This window comes from Lasioglossum baleicum, chromosome 13 (assembly GCF_051020765.1).
Source record: "Lasioglossum baleicum chromosome 13, iyLasBale1, whole genome shotgun sequence".
Classification (NCBI taxonomy): Eukaryota; Metazoa; Arthropoda; class Insecta; order Hymenoptera; family Halictidae; genus Lasioglossum; species Lasioglossum baleicum.
In genome coordinates this window covers 5,056,407-5,077,944 of record NC_134941.1, presented here as the reverse complement: position 1 = coordinate 5,077,944, position 21,538 = coordinate 5,056,407, and the positions used below count along the sequence as shown (strand labels likewise).

The 21,538-nt window shown below is 37.6% G+C and overlaps 2 protein-coding genes across 2 annotated transcripts in view; one reads left to right on the top strand and one right to left on the bottom strand.

Annotated features, from left to right (window-relative positions):
* Dpr1 (defective proboscis extension response 1) overlaps positions 1-21,538 on the bottom strand; it is a 467,695-nt gene that overhangs the window by 25,744 nt on the left and 420,413 nt on the right. Inside the window, exon 5 of the mRNA XM_076436345.1 lies at positions 17,197-17,294. Coding sequence (XP_076292460.1) covers positions 17,197-17,294 — 98 coding nt within the window. The remainder of the gene's footprint in view (positions 1-17,196; positions 17,295-21,538) is intronic.
* The window catches only part of Pect (phosphoethanolamine cytidylyltransferase), a 173,746-nt gene that overhangs the window by 84,029 nt on the left and 68,179 nt on the right, over positions 1-21,538 (top strand). Inside the window, exons 10-12 of the mRNA XM_076436343.1 lie at positions 14,537-14,613; positions 16,516-16,720; positions 19,289-19,482. The gene's annotated coding sequence lies outside the window, so the exon portion shown is untranslated. The remainder of the gene's footprint in view (positions 1-14,536; positions 14,614-16,515; positions 16,721-19,288; positions 19,483-21,538) is intronic.

The following is a 21,538-nucleotide window of genomic DNA, read 5'->3' as shown; positions in this document are numbered from 1 at the left end:
CCGATTAAGAAAAGCCTAAACTCGACGGAATTAGGACCGTTTCTAGTGGTTTTATTAATTAAAGTATGCTCGAAATTTTTATTCTAATAATTTTCTGGCCATCACCGCGCTAGCGCGACGAAGCGACGGGGACTTGGGACGCCTTGGCCAAGTGGTGCAATAAACACGGCCCGACAATCCCCCGGCGAGGCAGGTAGCTCGGCATGAAACCGCTAAGGAGCGAATGGTGAACTTATTTATTTTCCGTGCTACCCTCACGAAAGTCACACGAGCCAATTCGTGGCGTTCTGCCGATTAAGAAAAGCCTAAACTCGACGGAATTAGGACCGTTTCTAGTGGTTTTATTCATTAAAGTATGCTCGAAATTTTTATTCTAATAATTCTCTGGCCATCACCGCGCTAGCGCGACGAAGCGACGGGGACTTGGGACGCCTTGGCCAAGTGGTGCAATAAACACGGCCCGACAATCCCCCGGCGAGGCAGGTAGCTCGGCATGAAACCGCTAAGGAGCGAATGGTGAACTTATTTATTTTCCGTGCTACCCTCACGAAAGTCACACGAGCCAATTCGTGGCGTTCTGCCGATTAAGGAAAGCCTAAACTCGACGGAATTAGGACCGTTTCTAGTGGTTTTATTCATTAAAGTATGCTCGAAATTTTTATTCTAATAATTCTCTGGCCATCACCGCGCTAGCGCGACAAAGCGACGGGGACTTGGGACGCCTTGGCCAAGTGGTGCAATAAACACGGCCCGACAATCCCCCGGCGAGCCAGGTAGCTCGGCATGAAACCGCTAAGGAGCGAATGGTGAACTTATTTATTTTCCGTGCTACCCTCACGAAAGTCACACGAGCCAATTCGTGGCGTTCTGCCGATTAAGAAAAGCCTAAACTCGACGGAATTAGGACCGTTTCTAGTGGTTTTATTCATTAAAGTATGCTCGAAATTTTTATTCTAATAATTCTCTGGCCATCACCGCGCTAGCGCGACGAAGCGACGGGGACTTGGGACGCCTTGGCCAAGTGGTGCAATAAACACGGCCCGACAATCCCCCGGCGAGGCAGGTAGCTCGGCATGAAACCGCTAAGGAGCGAATGGTGAACTTATTTATTTTCCGTGCTACCCTCACGAAAGTCACACGAGCCAATTCGTGGCGTTCTGCCGATTAAGAAAAGCCTAAACTCGACGGAATTAGGACCGTTTCTAGTGGTTTTATTCATTAAAGTATGCTCGAAATTTTTATTCTAATAATTCTCTGGCCATCACCGCGCTAGCGCGACGAAGCGACGGGGACTTGGGACGCCTTGGCCAAGTGGTGCAATAAACACGGCCCGACAATCCCGGTGACAATCACGGTGATGGGCAGAAAGTTATTAGAATAAAAATTTCGAGCATACTTTAATTAATAAAACCACTAGAAACGGTCCTAATTCCGTCGAGTTTAGGCTTTTCTTAATCGGCAGAACGCCACGAATTGGCTCGTGTGACTTTCGTGAGGGTAGCACGGAAAATAAATAAGTTCACCATTCGCTCCTTATCGGTTTCATGCCGAGCTACCTGCCTCGCCGGGGGATTGTCGGGCCGTGTTTATTGCACCACTTGGCCAAGGCGTCCCAAGTCCCCGTCGCTTCGTCGCGCTAGCGCGGTGATGGCCAGAAAATTATTAGAATAAAAATTTCGAGCATACTTTAATGAATAAAACCACTAGAAACGGTCCTAATTCCGTCGAGTTTAGGCTTTTCTTAATCGGCAGAACGCCACGAATTGGCTCGTGTGACTTTCGTGAGGGTAGCACGGAAAATAAATAAGTTCACCATTCGCTCCTTAGCGGTTTCATGCCGAGCTACCTGCCTCGCCGGGGGATTGTCGGGCCGTGTTTATTGCACTACTATTGTGTTCTGGGCGCAGGCCTCAGGGCTCGACCCTCGGGTGTCGGTCGTGTTCATTGTAGCCTCGAGCTGGCCGAAAGTATTCATGGATTTATTCATTTTCGAGAAAAAAGAATAAGAATAAAGAATAAGAATAAAGAATAAAAATTTTATTCTAAGCTTGAATAAATTCTCGGTGAATAAAAAATTATTCTAATAATTTTTGAATAATAGTTACTTTTTTATTCAAGCCCCCGAATAAAGAATAAAAATTTTGTATCTTTTATTCAGTACCCGGAATTTTTATTAAAATAAAAATTTTGCCCATCTCTGGTTCTGGATAGCCATGAAATTCGGTTAATGACGTACTAGAAAAGAGGAACAGCCAACAAACCGCGACAGTAATCCGAATTACGCTATGGAACATCGTTTAATAACTGCGAAGTGGCCCGTTAAACCCCGGGATCATGTGATCTTAAGTCTGATCTCGGGCGGCTACTCGGAGCGATGGATTGAGGGTTTGAACGAGATGGGCCGCGGCGAAGTGTCGTCGAAATTACGCCCCCGCGATCGAAATGCCGAAGAGCTCGTTCTCCGGACGTGAAATTTCTGACGTTCCCAAGTTGCTACGTGGCCTGCAAGCGGCTACAGGGACCCGCTGAAAACCTCTGTAATCTTCCGATGCACGCTGCCTGCTCGTAATTAACGCGCATAGCTCGATCGACCGAAAAATACCAGGATTATCCGGCTTGTTGCTTCTACGCGAATCGACGGGAAATTTCATCCGCGAGGGCGCAGCGCGACGAGTTGTCCACGGGAATTTTGGCATCGTTCACGTCTGAATAAATCGATCCACTGATTTATAAAAATAAAATGAATCCCATTGATGCGAGATTTTAAGCCCGATTACTAGACGCGACGGATTTCACGCGTTCGTCGCCGCGCACACAACCGCGTCGAACACAATCGGATGAGAAGGTTAATGAAAGTTTAATAATAGTTTATCTCGTTTCGCGGACAGGTGCAATCCTTAGTGTGCTTTACTGGTTGACTTTGCTTACCATGCTTACCAGTAGAAAGCGGATCTATTAATACGATTCCGAGATCGTGGATTTTTGACAACGAACAATAAGTTCATTGTGCTGGTAACTTATTGATAATCCAACATGAAATAGCAGCAAAATTAAAAGAATTCAAGAACAATAATATATACATATTGTCTTCAAACTAATAGAATCATAGAAAGCATAAGAATCCACAATCTAATTATAATATTACATATGTGTATATAAAAATCTTAAACATTTGTAGAATGCAAGTTTCGGCAAAATCAGTAGCCAAAATTTAATTAATTTCCGCGTTTGTCTATAAAATACCTTTCACAGATTTAGTCAATTTTCTAGCAGCTGCGAATAGTCGATGCAGCATGGAACGTACGAAAAAAAAACGAGGAAAAATTCTCGTTGCATTTTTCACAATGGAACGTTTCATTTTCGTGAGAGTAATAACGGGGCGTTCATATGCGTGTTACGCGGCGCCATACTTTATTGGGCTTGATACAGTGATTTCGAAATCGCGAGAACGGAGAAGTCGACTTCCTGTATAATGCATCTCTGTGAAATAAAGCAGTAAGGAACTAGTCGAGCATTGCATTTCAAACATTATTCCCGGCTGGGAATATTTCTTAGTTTTCCTCATTCTTTCTTTCTTAAATCATTGTAGACAGTTGAAAAAATATTCCTAAGTACATTTATTCTTTCTAATATTTTAAATCTCACCAGATAAAGACTTTTCTGCCATTCTACCCTTCCCCTTGTACTCTACGAGCCATCGACTTATACATATAGCGAACGAAAGCTGTATGTAGACTACAATGGTGCTTGCTTTGGAGAACAAGATTTATGTAGGAAATAGTTACGTTTGTTTAACGTAACGTGCGGATAAATAACGAATAAAATTGACACAAGACAACCTTGACATTTGATGCCAAAATTCTTTAATAATAAATTCTTACCACCAGAGATTGCAGAGGGAAAAATAAATCGATAAAGTCGTGAACTGTCATTCGCAATGTTACCATTTCTCAAAATCTTCTGACACTTCTTCTGAAGACAAAAACTTCTGCCATTAAAAGTTACTTTGAATTTTGAAAGTTTATTATGCTTGATTTGAATGATTTCGGAATCGCGAGAACGCCACAGTCGAGACTTCCTGTATAATACAACCCCACGGAATAAAGCAGTAAGGTACTAGTAGAGCATTGCGTTTTAAACATTACTCTGGGGGGGCTGCGAATATTTCTTAGTTCATCTTGAGGGACTCTGTATGCATGCACACGTAGGGAAGCGTGCACGTGCGCACGCACACGACCCTATGATTATCGCTGTAAAGACGTCCACGTATATTTATGACCAAATTAACCCGCGGAAATACCAAGTGCACGGGCATAAACGTGGTCGTATAAATACATGGCGAAGGTTACGTTTATACGAAATCGCCCTGTAGCAGAAGCCAAGTTTTGTATAAGCCATGGATTACAATTTATAGATTCTACGGGCGCGACGCGACGGTCGCGTTGAGAATTCGCGAAATCGATGAAGAGCCTGTGACCGCAGATTTTCACCGGCACCACGACTTTATTTTCGAGAAATGATGAGTTCTTCTTCTTCTTCTTCTTTCATTTTTAACTTCTTATAAATAAAACCTATAGTTTGACGTACATACATAGTTGTGGTTAATTTCAATGAATTTTTATCTGAAAAGGAAGATTTTAAAAATTTCTGTATCCTTAGTTCTGATTAAAATTTACAAATAGTTAAAAACCTGTTATTGATTAATATAATGTAATATAAATGTTATGAAATACCTGTATTGTGTTAATATTCACCTATATTGCCTTAAAAGTATCTTTTAAATGTTTAAAAAGTAACGAAGAATGGCGTTTTTGTAGCGGATTACAGGTAGCAATTTCCTTAATTTATGAGCAATCGCATTATAAACTAATAGAATCGAGGTCGCACTGTTTTTTATACAGTTGCTTTCTCTAAATGAAACTCTATAATAATTTATCAGAGTACAAAAACTGTGGTTTGTGGGACACCGGCTTGCGTTAAGACGTGAGAAATTAAGTTGCCCAGCGAATTATGCAAATGCAGATGGTTGCCGAGGTAATCGAAGAAATGGTATTATCGTTTCATGATCAGACAAGCCCCACTGGAGCAGCGGAAGACTAAATCCACGGTATTTGAAATTGAAATAGAACGTTCCCGGTTTAATTAATGCAACGCGGGACCGAGGCGTTTCTTTTCGTTCTTCGTCTATTAATTTTGCATCGACGCTTCAACGATAGTTCATTGTCTTTCCATTCCTCCCTTTTGCACGTTGCGCGTCCAATTAACACACCTTCGGTTAATTATACGATTCGTTGACATGTTCGGAATTTCCCGAACAATAAAATTGCGAAATCAATACATTGCGACTCATTTTCGTCCACACAGTAATACTCATTGGCATTATTTCAACGTTTTGTTTCTCTTTCAAGTGTCAGCGTAGTATTAGTACTAATTTATTTCTGTAACCGCTTTTTGTACCGCATTTAAGCTCTCTTTCCCCTTTGTGAAACAAAATTCCTAATTATCTAAAGGATACTACTTTCACACCTTTCTTGGATAATAATTGAGAGACAGTACTGTAGCTAGTCATACGTGTTTCTTCGGAAAGAATCGATCGTTCATTATCGTCGCGACGTAGTTACTGTTAACTCACTTTGCCGAACTTTGAAACAACTTTTAAAAGGTGGGCACACAACTGAGGTAGAAGCTTTTATTGATAGTAGCACATGCAGTATAACTGTGTAGAGTGTAGAGGAATACCATTTGCAAAGGAGGAATGTACGAGAAGTCCAGTATTTATCTTTGTATTATACATTGTATATATATTCCTATTGGACACTGTACTTACAGCAGTAAGATGGTGTGGGGTAAGTCCGCCCTAGTTTTTGTAAAGTTGGATTTTAAATTTAACGTCGTTGGTATCAAACTCTCGCCACAGTTATTACTGATGAATTAGTATTATGTAGGATTCTAATTTTGCTTGAAAATTATCATTTTGATAGGATATTGTACAAAGTGTCAACTAGGACGCACTTGCCCCGAAGATGGGGCAAGTCCGTCTCTGTGAGTTAAAAATGCTTTCGAACTTTGTGTCGCGCAAGAGGTTGAAATTTGTTATCAGCATTTTTCATAAAACTATGTTACAGAAAACCTGAAGTAAGCTCAAAACCGTGAAAAAATAATTTTGTTCAGCTGCTGCGAAGAGTGTGCACAACGCTACGGGCAAATTAGAATAGTGGAAACGATGGACGGATGAGGGTTAAATCGCATTCGTTTATTTACAGAAGAAAAGAAAACATGGCGGATATTTTCCATTCGGATGTACAGCGGAATCGAAGGCGGGAATGACCATAGAATACTTCGGCGTGAGACAAAAGCGGAAGAACAAATAACAGGAACTAATATCGCTTCCCTTGACAAAAAAAGTATCCCGATATTCGATCAGTCGATTCCACAGAGACGGTGCGCCGCACAAAGAGATTTCGTGATTCGAAAACTAGCCAGGAAAACTCTCCCCTCGTAGATTTTTCGCGGTGGGAAATGGTGAATTCCCGCGAGAGAATGGCAGGATATCGAAATCAAATCAGGGCCAAGTAGATAAGCAACACTCCAGGCACGTAGACGGGAGAAGGACGTAAATGCGTGTCTCGCACTTTCGCGGGGAAGAACACGCAAAGGGCTTAAGTCTCCCCTTCGGTCCCTATTGTATTAAGGAGAGATCGAACAATGCTAGTCTTCATTACCCATGCTACGTTGTCTATCGTTCTCCTCGGCTCTTGACAATTCGATTTAGTTTCGTCGGGTTCTTGAATGCGTTTTTAGCGTCGTCACGAAGAAACAGGGCGACAACGTTTACGTGTACTATGCTCGATAAAATAATAAAACACTTTACGTATCTTCAATTGTTGAGCTCGTAAAGAAAACTTTTAGCATGTGTATAACCAACATAGATATACAATATGCATATTTTAAATTTTCATTACGAGTACAAATAAAAAAGTTTTGGAAAGTGCCTTTTCCATTTTTCCATATTATTCCATAGTACATATTAACAATGGTAACAGTTACAATAGTAAGACTTTGATTATAGACTACTCTCGAATAACGTGGTTAATTAAGTCTGTGTTATTAAAAAATTCATGCATAATAACTGTGAAACATTTTAGTCAAATGCGAGAAATAATTCTTATTAGAATTGTTAAAAAGGAAGAAAACCGTGAAATTGAAGTATCAAATTATTTAAGGGTTCCACAGTGTAAAGAAGTATTTAACAATAATTGTAGAAATATAAATACGTGAGTGTTTCATATATTTTTAGATCGAGAATCTGTATTTTCAAAACATTTGAATTCGAGTTTTAATGGATTAAATTTAGAAGTACGTTGCTGGGCTACAGTAGAAGGAAAACGCATTTCAGAATGTTTCCTTTCAAAATAAAAATATAAGATTGACGTCATCGGTCAGAAGTAGGTTTTCCAGGCTATACGCCGCAGTTCTGGAGATGAAAACGTGCACTGTTTGTTTTTCGTTAAAGTAATAGATCAAATACTCTTAACTGTAGTATCATTTTCGGAGCATTCGTTTTATGAAGTTATTGTGAAATAATAGTGGTGAATTTTAGAAGATAAAGATACACATCAAATGATATCTTGCTAAATAAATCGTTGCATTATTTAATTACGACGCGAAAACCCCTGAAAATAATTTATAACTGCATAATGTTACTGATGACTTCCGATATATTTGAACACGTTAATCTCGGCATATAAGTTAAGCGAATCTAGATAATCTATTGCACGTTCGAATCCCATCACCGTGCATCCAGGACGTTGATGGATACGAAATCGTTGTGTCCTCATTTAACGTCCGTCAGTTTCGGCGGATAACTTCACGACAGTAATCTGTTGCGCTTTACTGTATAACGTGCAGCTGCAGCGTGCATCTAAAATACTGTCCGCCTACTATTTTATACATTTCAGTAAGAAAATAAATTTTTTTTTAATTTATGAGAAGGTATTAGAATTAATACTTTTAATTAATTCTGCTTCACGTAGAAACGATACAATTATTTAGCTCTTGAAATGGTAAAATATTCCTTGAAATTAACCATTGTGATTCATGAAAACTCAACCATATTCACAAATATTAAGTAGCTTGAGATTTTTATTTTAACAAATTTTTGTGTTCCTATTTTTCTAAATTATTCTGAAAAGACTTACAATTGAATAAACATTTATAGGTTATTATAGAACTGGAATAGAATTTTCCTCGTTTGAAAATTCCTGTTATTTATGCTACTGCTAAACTTTGAACTCCGATAGAGTAAAACTGACTACACAGCGTCTAAAATTGTTCTCGTTCATATTACGTAAAAGTGTGAATAATATTAACGTTATCTATTTTTCCTACACGAGTGGATTGCAACGATGTAGTAAAGTATAGATTTTATTGCGCTACAAACTACAACTTTTTGTTCTAACAAGAGATTTAATTATAGATTGGCAAGCGTTCGTAGCTGAGGTTTTCAATTCCCATGGAATTGTTCGGCCAAGTTTTATATGTATATTAAAACTGTTGTTCAGGAAGTTATAGTATGCTCTTTTTTAGATAATGTGGGTCTAACGTAACGAGCGCCTTGATTCCGTTGTGAATATTGTGACAATATTTATAATTAATAGATTCCGGATCTTATGCAAAATAGAAAGCCATATTTTCATTAAAATGAATGATTTTATACTCGATCATAACAAGTAAAAATCCTGAATTTACTAAATGAAAATTTTATTCAATATAGTTTCGCAAAATTACGACTATGCTTTAATGAAAAATAATAATATAGAATTGGTTAAATAAAAGCATTATATGTATCAGGGAATTTTGTAAAAATTTGAACTGTTATATGTATATGTATTTCGATCCAAACGAGAATTATACATACGGAATTAAAATTAAATGAATATTTCAGTTATTAGAATTCTGTAGGAGTTTTAACCATATTTTGATTAAAATTAGTATGACTCTTAAAGTCTCGAATAAGGGCGGCTATGAAAAGTAAGAATTACGATTTGAAGAGTTGAAGAGTTAAACCTCATCACTTTTATCCGGATTAATTCCATTCCTATGAAACCATTTCGCCAGGCATCTAGTCATTTCCATTTTGCAGCAGTGTCCAAAGTTACGCGGCAGTTTCTGGAGACAGAAGCTGTAGAGCATTTCAGATACCGGGAGTGTTTTGAGCTCGCCGAAGGTATTGGATATCCAGAGGTTCTATAGATCCGCAACGAATCGAATTGCCAAGTATCTTCGGGTGTTCTGGGTCAGCGTCGGTTGTTGCCTCCGGTTATCATACAAATGCATCAGTGAAATCGTATCTAACGCAAGCATGTATTTTTCAGAAACGCAGCCGCCCCGCACATAATATCCGTCGCATGCATTTACATTTATTGCTCCCTTTGTTTTCTGTTTCCGACACTTTTTTCCATACCGCGTTTCATCTTGTGTTCCGATCTTAAAACGGTGTTTTCGTCCCTTTGCTTTGTTTATTAAATGGTGGAAGTGTGTATTAATTTAATATTTAGTTAATTTGAAAACTGAGAAAAATAATTAATACTCGGAACTAAAAATATTTTCGTTCTAGATAATCAAATATACAGGGTGTCTCAGCTGAAGGAGGCCGCCTAAAGATCTCCTTTATTTTTAATGGCACAAAAAAATATTTAGGGCATAATTTAAATGGTATCGAGGGAGGAATATCATAGAAGAACAGTTTCTTTTGTCCGGTTATTTTATAATAGTTTTTTCAAGGTCATCGTTATTTTTTATCGGGAAAACTTTTTTTAAAAATTCCATCTTGTTAATGACTTAAGCATATTCAAATGTATTTTTTCAGCCGCTACAAGATGGGATAAAAAAATTAGTTTTCCCGATAAAAAAAAAATAACGATGACCTTGAAAAAACTACGAAAAAATAACCGGACAAAAGAAATTGTTCTTCTATGTTATTCCTCCTTCGATACCATTTCAATTATGCCATAAATATTTTTTATGACATTAAAAATAAAGGAGATATTTAGATGGCCTCCTTCGGCTGAGACACCCTGTATATTTAGAAAAGAAAAATTAGAAATGAAATTTTTAGAAAATTTGTATTGTAAAAATGTATTTTTCTTGTAAAAGAAATCAGGAATTCACTGCTTCCATCCCAAAAAATGTCTACTTAAAGATTTTTTGGAGTGGCGCAGGAATTGACGATCACGTCGCAGCAAGAACCACCGGTGATTGCTTCGATCGTGTTCCAGCCCGTGTCTAATTGTAGGTAGCGGGGTTGCTCTTCGGAGAATCAGCTACAAGGGGGCTAGAAGTGGTTCATGAGAGGAGTTTAAGGGTGGATGGTGGCTGTGTAAGGAAGTGACGGCGGTTGTAGGTGATAGCACGAGATGCCATAGTGGTACGCGTCTCTCATCTAAGGGTTAAATGTTACCGTGCTGACGTCTGAGTGATTTGCAAGGCTGCAGACATCGCTGTTAATCTTGTTAAGCCTTTAGACCCTTCCCGCTCCGTAGCCTTTCGCTTGCCTGACGACCTCGATGTGATTTTCGTTCGGCTCGATTGGACGTTCAATCAATGTAAACTTTACGCACCTGTGACGTTATAAACGTATGACTTCAATCTTCGCGAATCAACATTCAGGAACATTTTTCAAACGAGAAAGAACTGTATAAAGATGACGTGAAAGAGATTTTTGAAAAAATGTTGAAGATTACTTTTTACAACTTTTAGATCTAGGCATGTATGTAAAAAAACTACAGTTTTTTTTTATATAAGACTGGCACGGGACGGCTTTCAACGTATAGCGGATGAGGGTACTTATGCGGCTTCACGTTGTTTTTCAGTGAACGGAGAGTTTATGGGTCCCATAAAATTGTCCGACAGACTATAAAGTGTGATATCTTTCGTTATAAAAGGATAGAATACATACCCTTTCTTTCGGGCACAAAGCAGTGCCTAGCGAACAACAACAAAAGAAGAAGAGAGGATAGAGATTTTCTTGTTGCGAAAAAGATATCGCTTCGACACACTCATATTTATTGTAATTGTGAGTGCACCTGTGTTGCGGTTCAGACATGATCGTCCACCAGCGCCATCAGCGAGTAAGTAGACGTCCATTCGATTTGCCAATGGGATGAAGTCGCAGCAAAACGATGCCGCTCGACCTCCAAAAAGAAACGGAGAGGGAGAGAGCGAAGTGAGCTTAACGCAGGCTAATCGATCGTCAAGCCTTCAATCACGAGTCCGTCAGCCGTTCGAAACGGATTCCTCCTGTCAGCGATCGCATTAAAAACAGACCAATCTTATCCTGCTCGGTCTTGGAAAAGAAAACGGGAAAAATGGGGCTGGATGTTACCGGGGCTGCCTTTCGGCCTTTTTTGCATCCGATCGAACACGGCGCGCACTACACATCATTCGAGAAAACGCATGGGATCTAATTAATCTGTCAAACGCATCGATCGCGGGGATCCAACTGCACGGAAACGCGGAACGCCCGAGCAGTCGTTACACAGTGGTCTAAATCATGCTTCCAACACAAAAAAAGGTGGTTATTATTAGTCCGTGAGAAATGTAACAGAATTGAAAATTTTGCTTAAAGAAATTATTAGTTTTTAAAGGGTGTCCACTTAATTGTGCCTCCGACTGCATGCACAGTTACTCGAATTAATATACGGACGCTCTAAAAAAGATGATAACTTTTTTAGTATTGTACTATACGATTTGAACTTTGTTGGGAAGCTAGAGCAATTAGTTTACTACAGGATGTGAAAAGAAATTTTTTCAAAAATTGCAATTGATCGGAATTGTAGAAAAAATACTAAAAGTTGTATTTTACAACTTAGCTAGAGCCTATATCGAAAATTTAAAAAATTTGTTTTGTAGATCTGCGTGAATTAAACATATTCTGAAAATTTCGTCAAAATCGGTCGACGTTGCAAGGAGCTGCAAACGTTTAAAGATGGTAAAAATTGCATATTTTCACAATTTTGGGCCTGCACATCTTTCAATGCCTGTCGTTTTTTCCCGCATCAACCGATTTCGATGACACTTTCACAATGCATATAATTCACACAAACCTACAAAACGTACTTTTTAAATTTTCAATGTAGGCCCACATAAAAAAGTTGTAAAATGCAACTTTTAGTATTTTTTCGACAATTCCGAACAATTGCATTTTTTGAAAAAATTTCTTTTAACATTCTGTAGAGAAAATAATTGCTCTAGCTTTCCAAAAAAATTCAAATCGTATAGTGCATTATTGAAAAAGTTATCGTCCTTTTTAGAGCGTCCGAATATTAATTCGAGTAACTGTGTATATTGTTGCCGAAATATTACCCTGTCTGTAAATTAGTATTTGAAATAAATTTCATCCAAACCTGGTCAAAAGTCAGTTTCATTGGTAGCGAACGCAACAGGGAAATCGCGTTGCGTAGAATGCAAACCGTCGAACGTGTTCGCCGTAGGGAAATGCCGAATGTATCTGTCTGCGCGAGCACGTGTTGATCGGGAAACTTTTCACTAACGGTGGCCTTTTCCCCCGTCGGACAAGCACGGGACACTCTGAAGACCTGTGCTCCACCGCGAGACAAAAGAACCAAAATTGAATGAAATCGGAACGCGCGCGTCGCTCGCTACCCGCCATTAAAATATTCTTGAATTGACTTCGGTGCGACGGCAGCCGTATTGTTGCCGTTCCTTTTGTCGGAGATTCAACGACGGCTAACAGGCGCTAAAAACCTTTCGCGAGAAGCGTTTAAGTCAAACAAGATAATACGTTCACTACCACACGGACGACTATACAATTACACATGTTAAAACTGTGTTAACCCTTCGCGGCCCGAGGTATTATCTACCTTTCATTTGAGAGCTTGCTACAACGTCATATAATTCAATTACGACGATGGACTGTCAGTTTGCTTTGTATAATTTGTATGATAATACTGGCCCAATAATCTTTTGATGATTTAGACTTCTTGATGTTTTCCCGAGCTATAGTTTCCCGAGTACAGTATTGACGATAAAAGTCTTTGGATGAAATACGAAAAAGTAGAAGGATGGAAAGTATTTAAAAATATCAGTAAATTATTTTCAACTTGATATTTGTCCCTTGCAATAGACACAGACAAATTTTATTTTGTATAAAAATCCACAGTTATGACGAATATTTTGAGAATGCATTATCTCATGAAATAACAATACTATTTGTTTTCGTTAATACTTTGTTTACAAGCTCCTGTAACCGTATGCACTGAATGCACGACACTCTCGTACGTTGTATTCTCGATTGGATTTATATTTGTCAATATTGGAACACAACCCTGCCCCCAGTAGAAAAACAAATATTCTATACAACATGTAAATATTTCGAAAAAATATTCAACGCTTTTAATTCCAGCAGCGATTCGGTAAACTTTGCCGTTGACATCCCGTGTTTGGCTTGGAACACTCGCTTATCGTCGATGTTCAACTTGTAGAACGTATTATACTGCAACAATATGAGTGGAGTTTACAGACTACTATGCTCGAGTCTCGAACAGGTACAAGTTATCAGGAAACAGCGTGACAGCGTGAAGCGGAGAAAGACAAAGAAGATAGTTTGATGGTTCTAAGATAGCCTTGGCTAATAATATGTCTGAACTTGCTATCAAAGGGCTCATTTAACCAACTTGAAGGGACGCTTCAACATTTTTACTTTGCGAATTATAGCAATTTCCCTTTACCTATGGAATTATGAAATGAATTCATTCGTAGCAACTAATAACGACGCGCGTAATGCTTACTGGCGAATGAAGCCCATTCCGCGCCAAGTGATCATATTTTATACACACGAGGTCTTGCATTTCTATGAAATTGCATCGGTTTGTAAAAGTCGACGATCCAATTAAAATGCAATTTAATTTCTCAATGTTCCTTATACTTTTTGAATTATGGGGATAGAGTGTTCAAAAAAATTGTAACTCGAATAATATTTGTTACGGATTAGAAGGGGTAGAACGAGTCACTTCACGTCGAAATAAACTTTATTCCACCAACTTGGGTTCGTTCGAAATGGTTAACGAACTTTGTACAAATGCGAGATGTTACAGGCTAAAACACAAGCTCGTTTTGGCTAGAAACGTATAATAAAGAGTTTGAGTTGATAACAGATCAGAGAGGAGAGTTTCACTTTGTTAGGAAGATAGATATTCACGTATAGCGCTGTGAATCCCGTTGTTAGAGCGAATCGACTTACTGGTGAAAACCGGTCGAAATTCTGCGCGTTCACGCTGCCGACACGCTCAGCCAATCCCAAACAATATTACAATTTAGACGCGAAACTTTGAAGATTAATAAATATTGAAGTTATAATGTTTATTATTTGTATTGCAATGTTTGTTTGATTTTGTTGGTTGGAGATAAATGTTTGTTTGTTTTTGTTGGTTTGAAGTCAATGTTTGTTTGGCTTTGTTGGCTTGAAATCAATGTTGGTTTTGTTTCGTTTATGGTACATGAACATTATTAATTACAGGATGTTCCAGTATTGATGGTACAATCGTGGAGGAGATGATTCGACATGAGAAAATTAGTCGAAAATACGGAATACATGTAAGTATGTACATTGTCACAATACATATATGTGGAGTAGATTTAATGTTTTAGTAAATCTGTGTTAGGAAAAATTTATATCATTTCTGATATTACAATAAATAATAATCGCATGAAAATAATTTCTGAAGTAAGCTAAAGTGTTGTAGAAAAATTGGTACCTATAAATAAACATTAATTAATAGGTAACTTCTATGTTGTAATAGGTTCTACGCAGTTCAAAATTGAACCACACATAATTTTATTCAATGTTACACTAGACTTGATGGATTAAACTCAAAGCGGTTAGAACGCTAAAAGCAAACGCAGATTGCTTTGCACCGTCATTATGTCTTTCCTTTTTGCTGTTTGACCATGCGAAATTTTTGGCAAACATGCTCGGCGGCCCCGACTTTGCATTGAAACCGTAAATCCCGAAAATTACGAAACTTCACAGCTGCCGTTCGTTTCATCGCACGATGAAAATAATTTAGATGAAAATTACAATCATGAAACCACTTAACAATTACTACGACCGACTAAGCAGTCATCGTTACACAAGTATCCTGTTAATATGTAATTATCGCTGATTCCGTTTACAGTAAGCGATCCATTTGGAACTGAACGAGATAATTTTAGTAGACGAAATAACGCTGAAAACGTCTATTACCCGTACACGAGTTTGAAAACGGGTACACGTTGAAAACGAACGTTGCCCGTATCGCATAATTAAACCGCTTCTGGCGTTGTATCTGTCCCGTAATAATTGACATTTTCAGCGGGATAACGACTTCATCTGAAAAGTTGCTCGCACGCCTGCCTGCTCATTAAAACACATGCGTTGTCGTTGCGTTTGTTCAGAATTTCTTAAATTTACTACTAATATACTACAGTGAAGCATAACTAAAGGCAAATATTTTTTTTCCGGTGTTCATACAGTGGAATCATAATTTTCAGCAGAGTGCGCGTGGAAACCTTTGGTTACACAAACTTCGGGATTCGGATTTCACGATGAATTTACAATTAGAGGAAGTTTCAATAGTGCAGCGGAAAATTAACGGTCTGCGAAGCCAATTAATTCTAGACTCACTCACTGCCCGGCAATGATCAAAAACAGTAATGCTTTTTCTCTGACGTTTTTCATTAGAACTTTTTTAGATTTTGATAGTATTTTTCAATATTATGCGCTGTGACCATTTATTCCATTTAGTAGCTCTCTCTTTTCTTTTTACTGTTACCTGAGATGCCTGCCCAATATTATTCAATTAAATTAAATTAATAAAATAATGACTTACAAAATTAATTCGAACTATTCCTTTTACTTCTATTTCTAAAGTGAATCAAATTATGTGGTTATACAAGTTAGAATCGAAACGTAATCTGTAATTCTAATAGAATCCGCGCATACACGGAAATAATTATTTCCTAGAATTACTAACAGAGAGAGAGAGAGAGAGAGAGAGAGAGAGAGAGTGCTCTCTGGATACCTTATTATATTATACGTACATGGTTTCGGTAGCGAAGAGTATAATTAAAACAGTGCTAAGTTTGAGAGTAATTAAAAGATAATGTTATCATAACTGACATGGAAAATGAGAAAACTATTTTTGTCTATCCCTATCACTACACAATTTTTCCAAAGTTTATTAATACAACAAATGCATTTACGTTAATAGAACAATGATAGAACTCCCTACTGCAAATGAGTAGATATTAAAAAACTTATTGAACAAAATTACTAAATTGAAACTTAGATCCAAAGTTATTAAATAAATTAGTTTCTTACTTTTCTGTTTTCAATTATAATTTTTCTACTTCACCTTAAAAACTATCGTTTTTATTAACTGGATGTTAGTAATAAAAAATAAATGAATTTAGCCAGCTTGGTAATTCTAGAGGCTTAATAATAAAATTTGTTTACAGAGATTGGAACAAAGTGACTTTTTCTACATGGCGAATTTTTGGTAGAGGCTTTTACAAATCATGTTACAGCGCAAATAGATTGGTCAAAGGTATAACGAGAAGTAAAATTACGCATGGCTGCAGTAGATAACAAACCCGAGGTTATATTCAATAGAAAAGATTTCTTCAATTTATTCGTTATTATTTGGGGACGAAGAAATTCGAGGTACAACCAAAGTTAAACTAATTTTTACATGTAACATCAAATAGAAAATGTAGGATCCGTTTTCGTTCACATAGATATTCGTTTTCGGGATAATCCAATTTAAAAATTCGTCGGGCACGCGTACGACTGAATACGGTTTGAATACAGTATTGTTGAATTATTTATTACGTTCTGTTTGATTTAATCTTCATGAATATTAATCACAACTGATTAACATTAAGATTCTATTTTTTCATTAATTTAACATTGACTGATAAATAGTGCCTTCCAAGCGTAACATCATTATATGTATATACGTCTGTATTAGAAATTTAAAAATATATACAAATAAAATAAAAATTTTATTGTGTTTCTGCTCATAATTGTCTATTTTTTTCATTAAAACAATTCAAATCTATAACATCAATTCATTCATTTGAGAAATAAATAAGTGACAGTTGGAAGAAACATGTTTGTATATTTGATATTTCACTCACCATTGATAACGTGAACGTTGACGCTGGCCTTCTCCGCCACAGTGGGCACACAACTGTAGATTCCCGAGTCGTGTAGTTTCGCATGACTGATACTCAATCTGCAATAAAATGAAATAGCGGTATTCACGTTAGCGAGAAATATTTGAACCGTATTCTTCAAATCTGATTTTTAAATGCGGGCTTGTTACGCATGAAACGAACGAATTCACTGATCACAGCACTCGACTATACATTTATAAGTGGAAGTAACAAATTATGATGACTTCATGCATGAGCGAACAAGGTGCGATCACTATTTTTTACATAATAGCTTCAATTTCGCGGGGAAAAAATGCGTTTTAAAAAGTATTCTCACGTTAAAACATATTTTCTTGAAATAACAAATTGATGCATTAGAACTTATATTTATATAATACTAAATTATTACTAGATTTATAATAATGTTTAAGTAGCCTGCAAACAATAATTTCAGAACGTCAGAGTAAAATTAAGTAAATTCCAGAGCATTTTATGAAGTTGTGGGCGTTTATTGATTCATTTATGTTTTAATATAATTCGTCGCTTCCTGCAGCTCGGGTTTAATGGAAATAAATGACGTTAACCCTTCATTACTGACGTAAGATTTCATGGTAGAAGAGATATAGGTACAAAATTTACAAGCGCTTCATCAAATTCAAAATATCTCTCATCAAAACTAAATAATATTTCACATGTTCTTCAACTCTTAATAGTCCAACTGCAATTTGCAACGAATTCAACGATTTACGATTCATAATTATTGGTACTATAGAAATTTTACATTTTACTCCGTCTTTAAATGATAATTACAAATAATCCATTGTCAATACATATAAATAACTGTTTACAAAAATAATTAAGACTTTTTTACTGTACAGGGGGTTGTTTTAAAAATGAAAATTGAATTCATCACAAGGAAATAGAAACAGAAATGAATTTGCAAAACGTAGACATTAACATAACTATTTCTATGCATTTATGATAAAAATGAGTAGATTAATTGCTGGACAGTAAAGACACGAGAATAGGGATCAAATTAATTAAAAAATGCAAGGAACACTTGCGTGGCTCCTCTATCTTGATAATAATGCAGACAATTTTTATTTTGTTAACAATCTGCAGTCCATTGCTGAGAAATACACTTATGTAATAAAATATAATATTCTTCTCGTAGGGCATCCTATGTTTCAAACGTGCGAAATTATTCACATAATCATAAGCAGAACTGCACACAAGTGCAGAAAAAGTGTTTCGTAGTTGCTAGTCGTCGTAAACGTGAAAAATGTTCCGAGGCGTAAAGGAATAGAACAAATATTTACTCTGTAAGATGCGATTCGTTTCGGTATACAGCTTCAGAATGGTAGGTTTGCGAACCAATATTTGCAAAGATACAGCCAAACTGATCTTCGAGGAAAAGTTCGATACTTATCGCACGCGTCCTCGATATTTTTCAGTCGTGTTGGAGCAAAAGTTAAATATCGTCACGTTGTGGACTGAATCGAAACAGAAAAACACTGTCGACGATAGAACTGCTCCCTTCGAAGGAAACCATTTGTTTCTTCCTCGCTCGACACAGTATTCCTGCAACATCGCAGGACGTCCGGTGTGTCATGTGCGATGCGTCAAGAGAAGTGTACGAGGCCATTATTACAATGGCCAAACGAATGATGTGCAAGCTCGTCGCGACGATAATGCGATTAGGTGAACACGATCATGGGACTTATCTCATGACGCTCGCCTTTGACACCCGATGTTTTCTGCTGTTTGTGTCAACAGTTGCATGCTGCTTTTTATTGAATTCCGCGCCATAAAGTGTAACTGTACCTACGTGTTGTTTACTACGGTCGGATTAAACGGCATACATCGCCATAATTTACGGTCACGACAGACCTGCTATTAAATTCTTCAATGTTTATTTGTATTTCCAGGTCGTATAACAGTACTCTAAAAAATGTTGCCCCTTTTTTTGAGGGGACAGTTAGAGAATTTTTTGAAGCATAATTAATAAGTGAAAAAGTATGTTTCTTTGCTGTGTATTAACATAAGTCTTAACTTTATTCTCCATTTTTTTCAGGGCGAAATATTAAACCGTGTCAGAGTTAATGCTAAATTGTACTAGCAATCAGAAAGAAACGCCGCGAGTGCATAAACCCCGCAGTTCGATGAAGCATGGAAAAATAGCAGTAAAAATAATTGTAGACGTTATGCCAAGGAAGCATGTTCGTAAAGCCGCATCAAGATGTCATTTAACGGAGACTTTGTGATCAGGTAATTTTTATTATTACCACGCTTATATTAGCTTGCCGAGTTGTTGTTGTATGCGTCAAATCTTGTAATCGAATTTTAAACCACTTCCCGATGAGCTAGAGACTTGAAACTTTAAACATAGCTCACAACTGGATGATAATGCAATATTAACAAACAAATTTTTAAAAAACTGTGCGTCTAGGAGAAAAATTTTTTTTATTATTAACCGTCACACCTCGCCGCGCGACGCTCGGTAGTACGTCATCGCGTTGAGCGATCCCCACTCTGCGCGCCAGCGCTCCCTACTCCACTACGCGTTCCCATTCCGACTCATCCCCGCTCCATTGGCCCACTTCGCACCGAAGAAATTCAGTGTGGTTGTGATGTTCCGTTCATTCAGTTCCATTTCGGACAATTTCGGACTCCATCAAGAGACGTCGTTGTCTCTCGGAGTCATCCCCTCATTCTATCTCGCGTTCCATTTAAAAAAGACTAAAAAGTAGAAAATAGAAAAATATATAAAAAAACTTTTTAAAAACTATGCTTATATTAAAATGCACTAAAAAGGAGAAAATGATTTATTTAGACATTAGTCACTATAAATAAAAGCGTGAAGCGCCCACGAAGATTATGTCAATATAGTTTAGCGCTCCACGCTTTTATTTATAGTCACTGACGTCTAAAAAAATTATTTTCTCCTTTTTAGTGCATTTTAATATAAGCGTGGTTTTTAAAAAGTTTTTTTTTAATAGTTTAAATCCCGTTTGACATTCACATAATAAAGTAAACGATGTTTTGTTGACCGAGCAGCCACGTCAAGCGGCCGAGAGTGATGTTCGAGCGAGTATCCTCTTTCGAGCAACTGCAAATAATTTGACGTCAGATGCAGTTGCAGTTGCACGACACCGGTGCTCGTAAAGAAGTCCCACCAACTTGCTCCCAATGGATTATTGATTAATCATTTACTTCTCGTATTTCAGTAGTTAGTGTCATCGCACACCATCGCAACTTATTGTACCTTGGGGACTAATAACGATCGTTTAAGGGTTACGTAATGGTGTCCCAGCTTCCCTTCCAAACCAGCCACGTATCGACTAAATAAGCTTTCAGAAATAATTATTTTAATGCCAGCTAAATTGACCGTATCGGTTTTAATAATCTCCGCAATTAATGAAGATGAATATCGCTGATCGTATGCAGATAAGATCTGTGTCAACTAATATCAACATTAAAGTAAACATCCACTACGGATCTCTTTTTAGTAGATTTGTACTGCTACTATTACGTATTAGGTTGTTGTATATGAAATGTGTGATTTTTAACAGTGACGATCAAGAAACATAATTTTTTTCTAAATAAATTCATTAATTGTATTAATGAACGTATTTCTGTGTGAACGTGTTTCTGCTTTTCTAATGAATCGAAAATGATGTAATTCTTAAATTCTTCTATAAAGTCCCCACAGTTTTATATTTATTAATTTTTGTTACAAATGCATAGAAAGTCTATTGCATAAATAGGTGCATAAAAAGTTAGCAATCCTAGTGGTACTTTTACTTGGGTTAATTGATTATTTAATTCGAATAGCTTGTCCACGAATTTCAGATTCTAAAATTTCGAGAATTCGAACGGCCGTCCATGGATAATCTATTAGTACCGCGAAAATTTTCTAACGCAACGTGTGCGTGGGTTGCGGCGAATTTTTTTCCGCGCGATACACCGCCACAATTTTTTCCTCTCGCGTATGCATCTCGACGAAGCCGGGCGTACGCGATATAATATTCAGTTGGTCCTCGAGTGAAGAGGAAACAGGGGAGTCCTTTGTCAGGTGGCCTCTGCACCGTGAAGACGTATCGGGCATGCTCTGCATTTCTAGCCGGCCCTTGTCAGCCCTGCCGTTCGTGTGTCGCGCGAATATTGCAGCCAGGTTGCATCTGTTTTTGGACGTGATTGACGATTGTCAGGGCGACGCCGGCGTTTCGCGTCGACGAATTTACGCGGGCCTTCCCTCACCGTGCCCTCTCTCTCTCCCTCTCTCTTGAGTCAAGAACCTGAATTAGTTCTCTCGTGGCAGCAA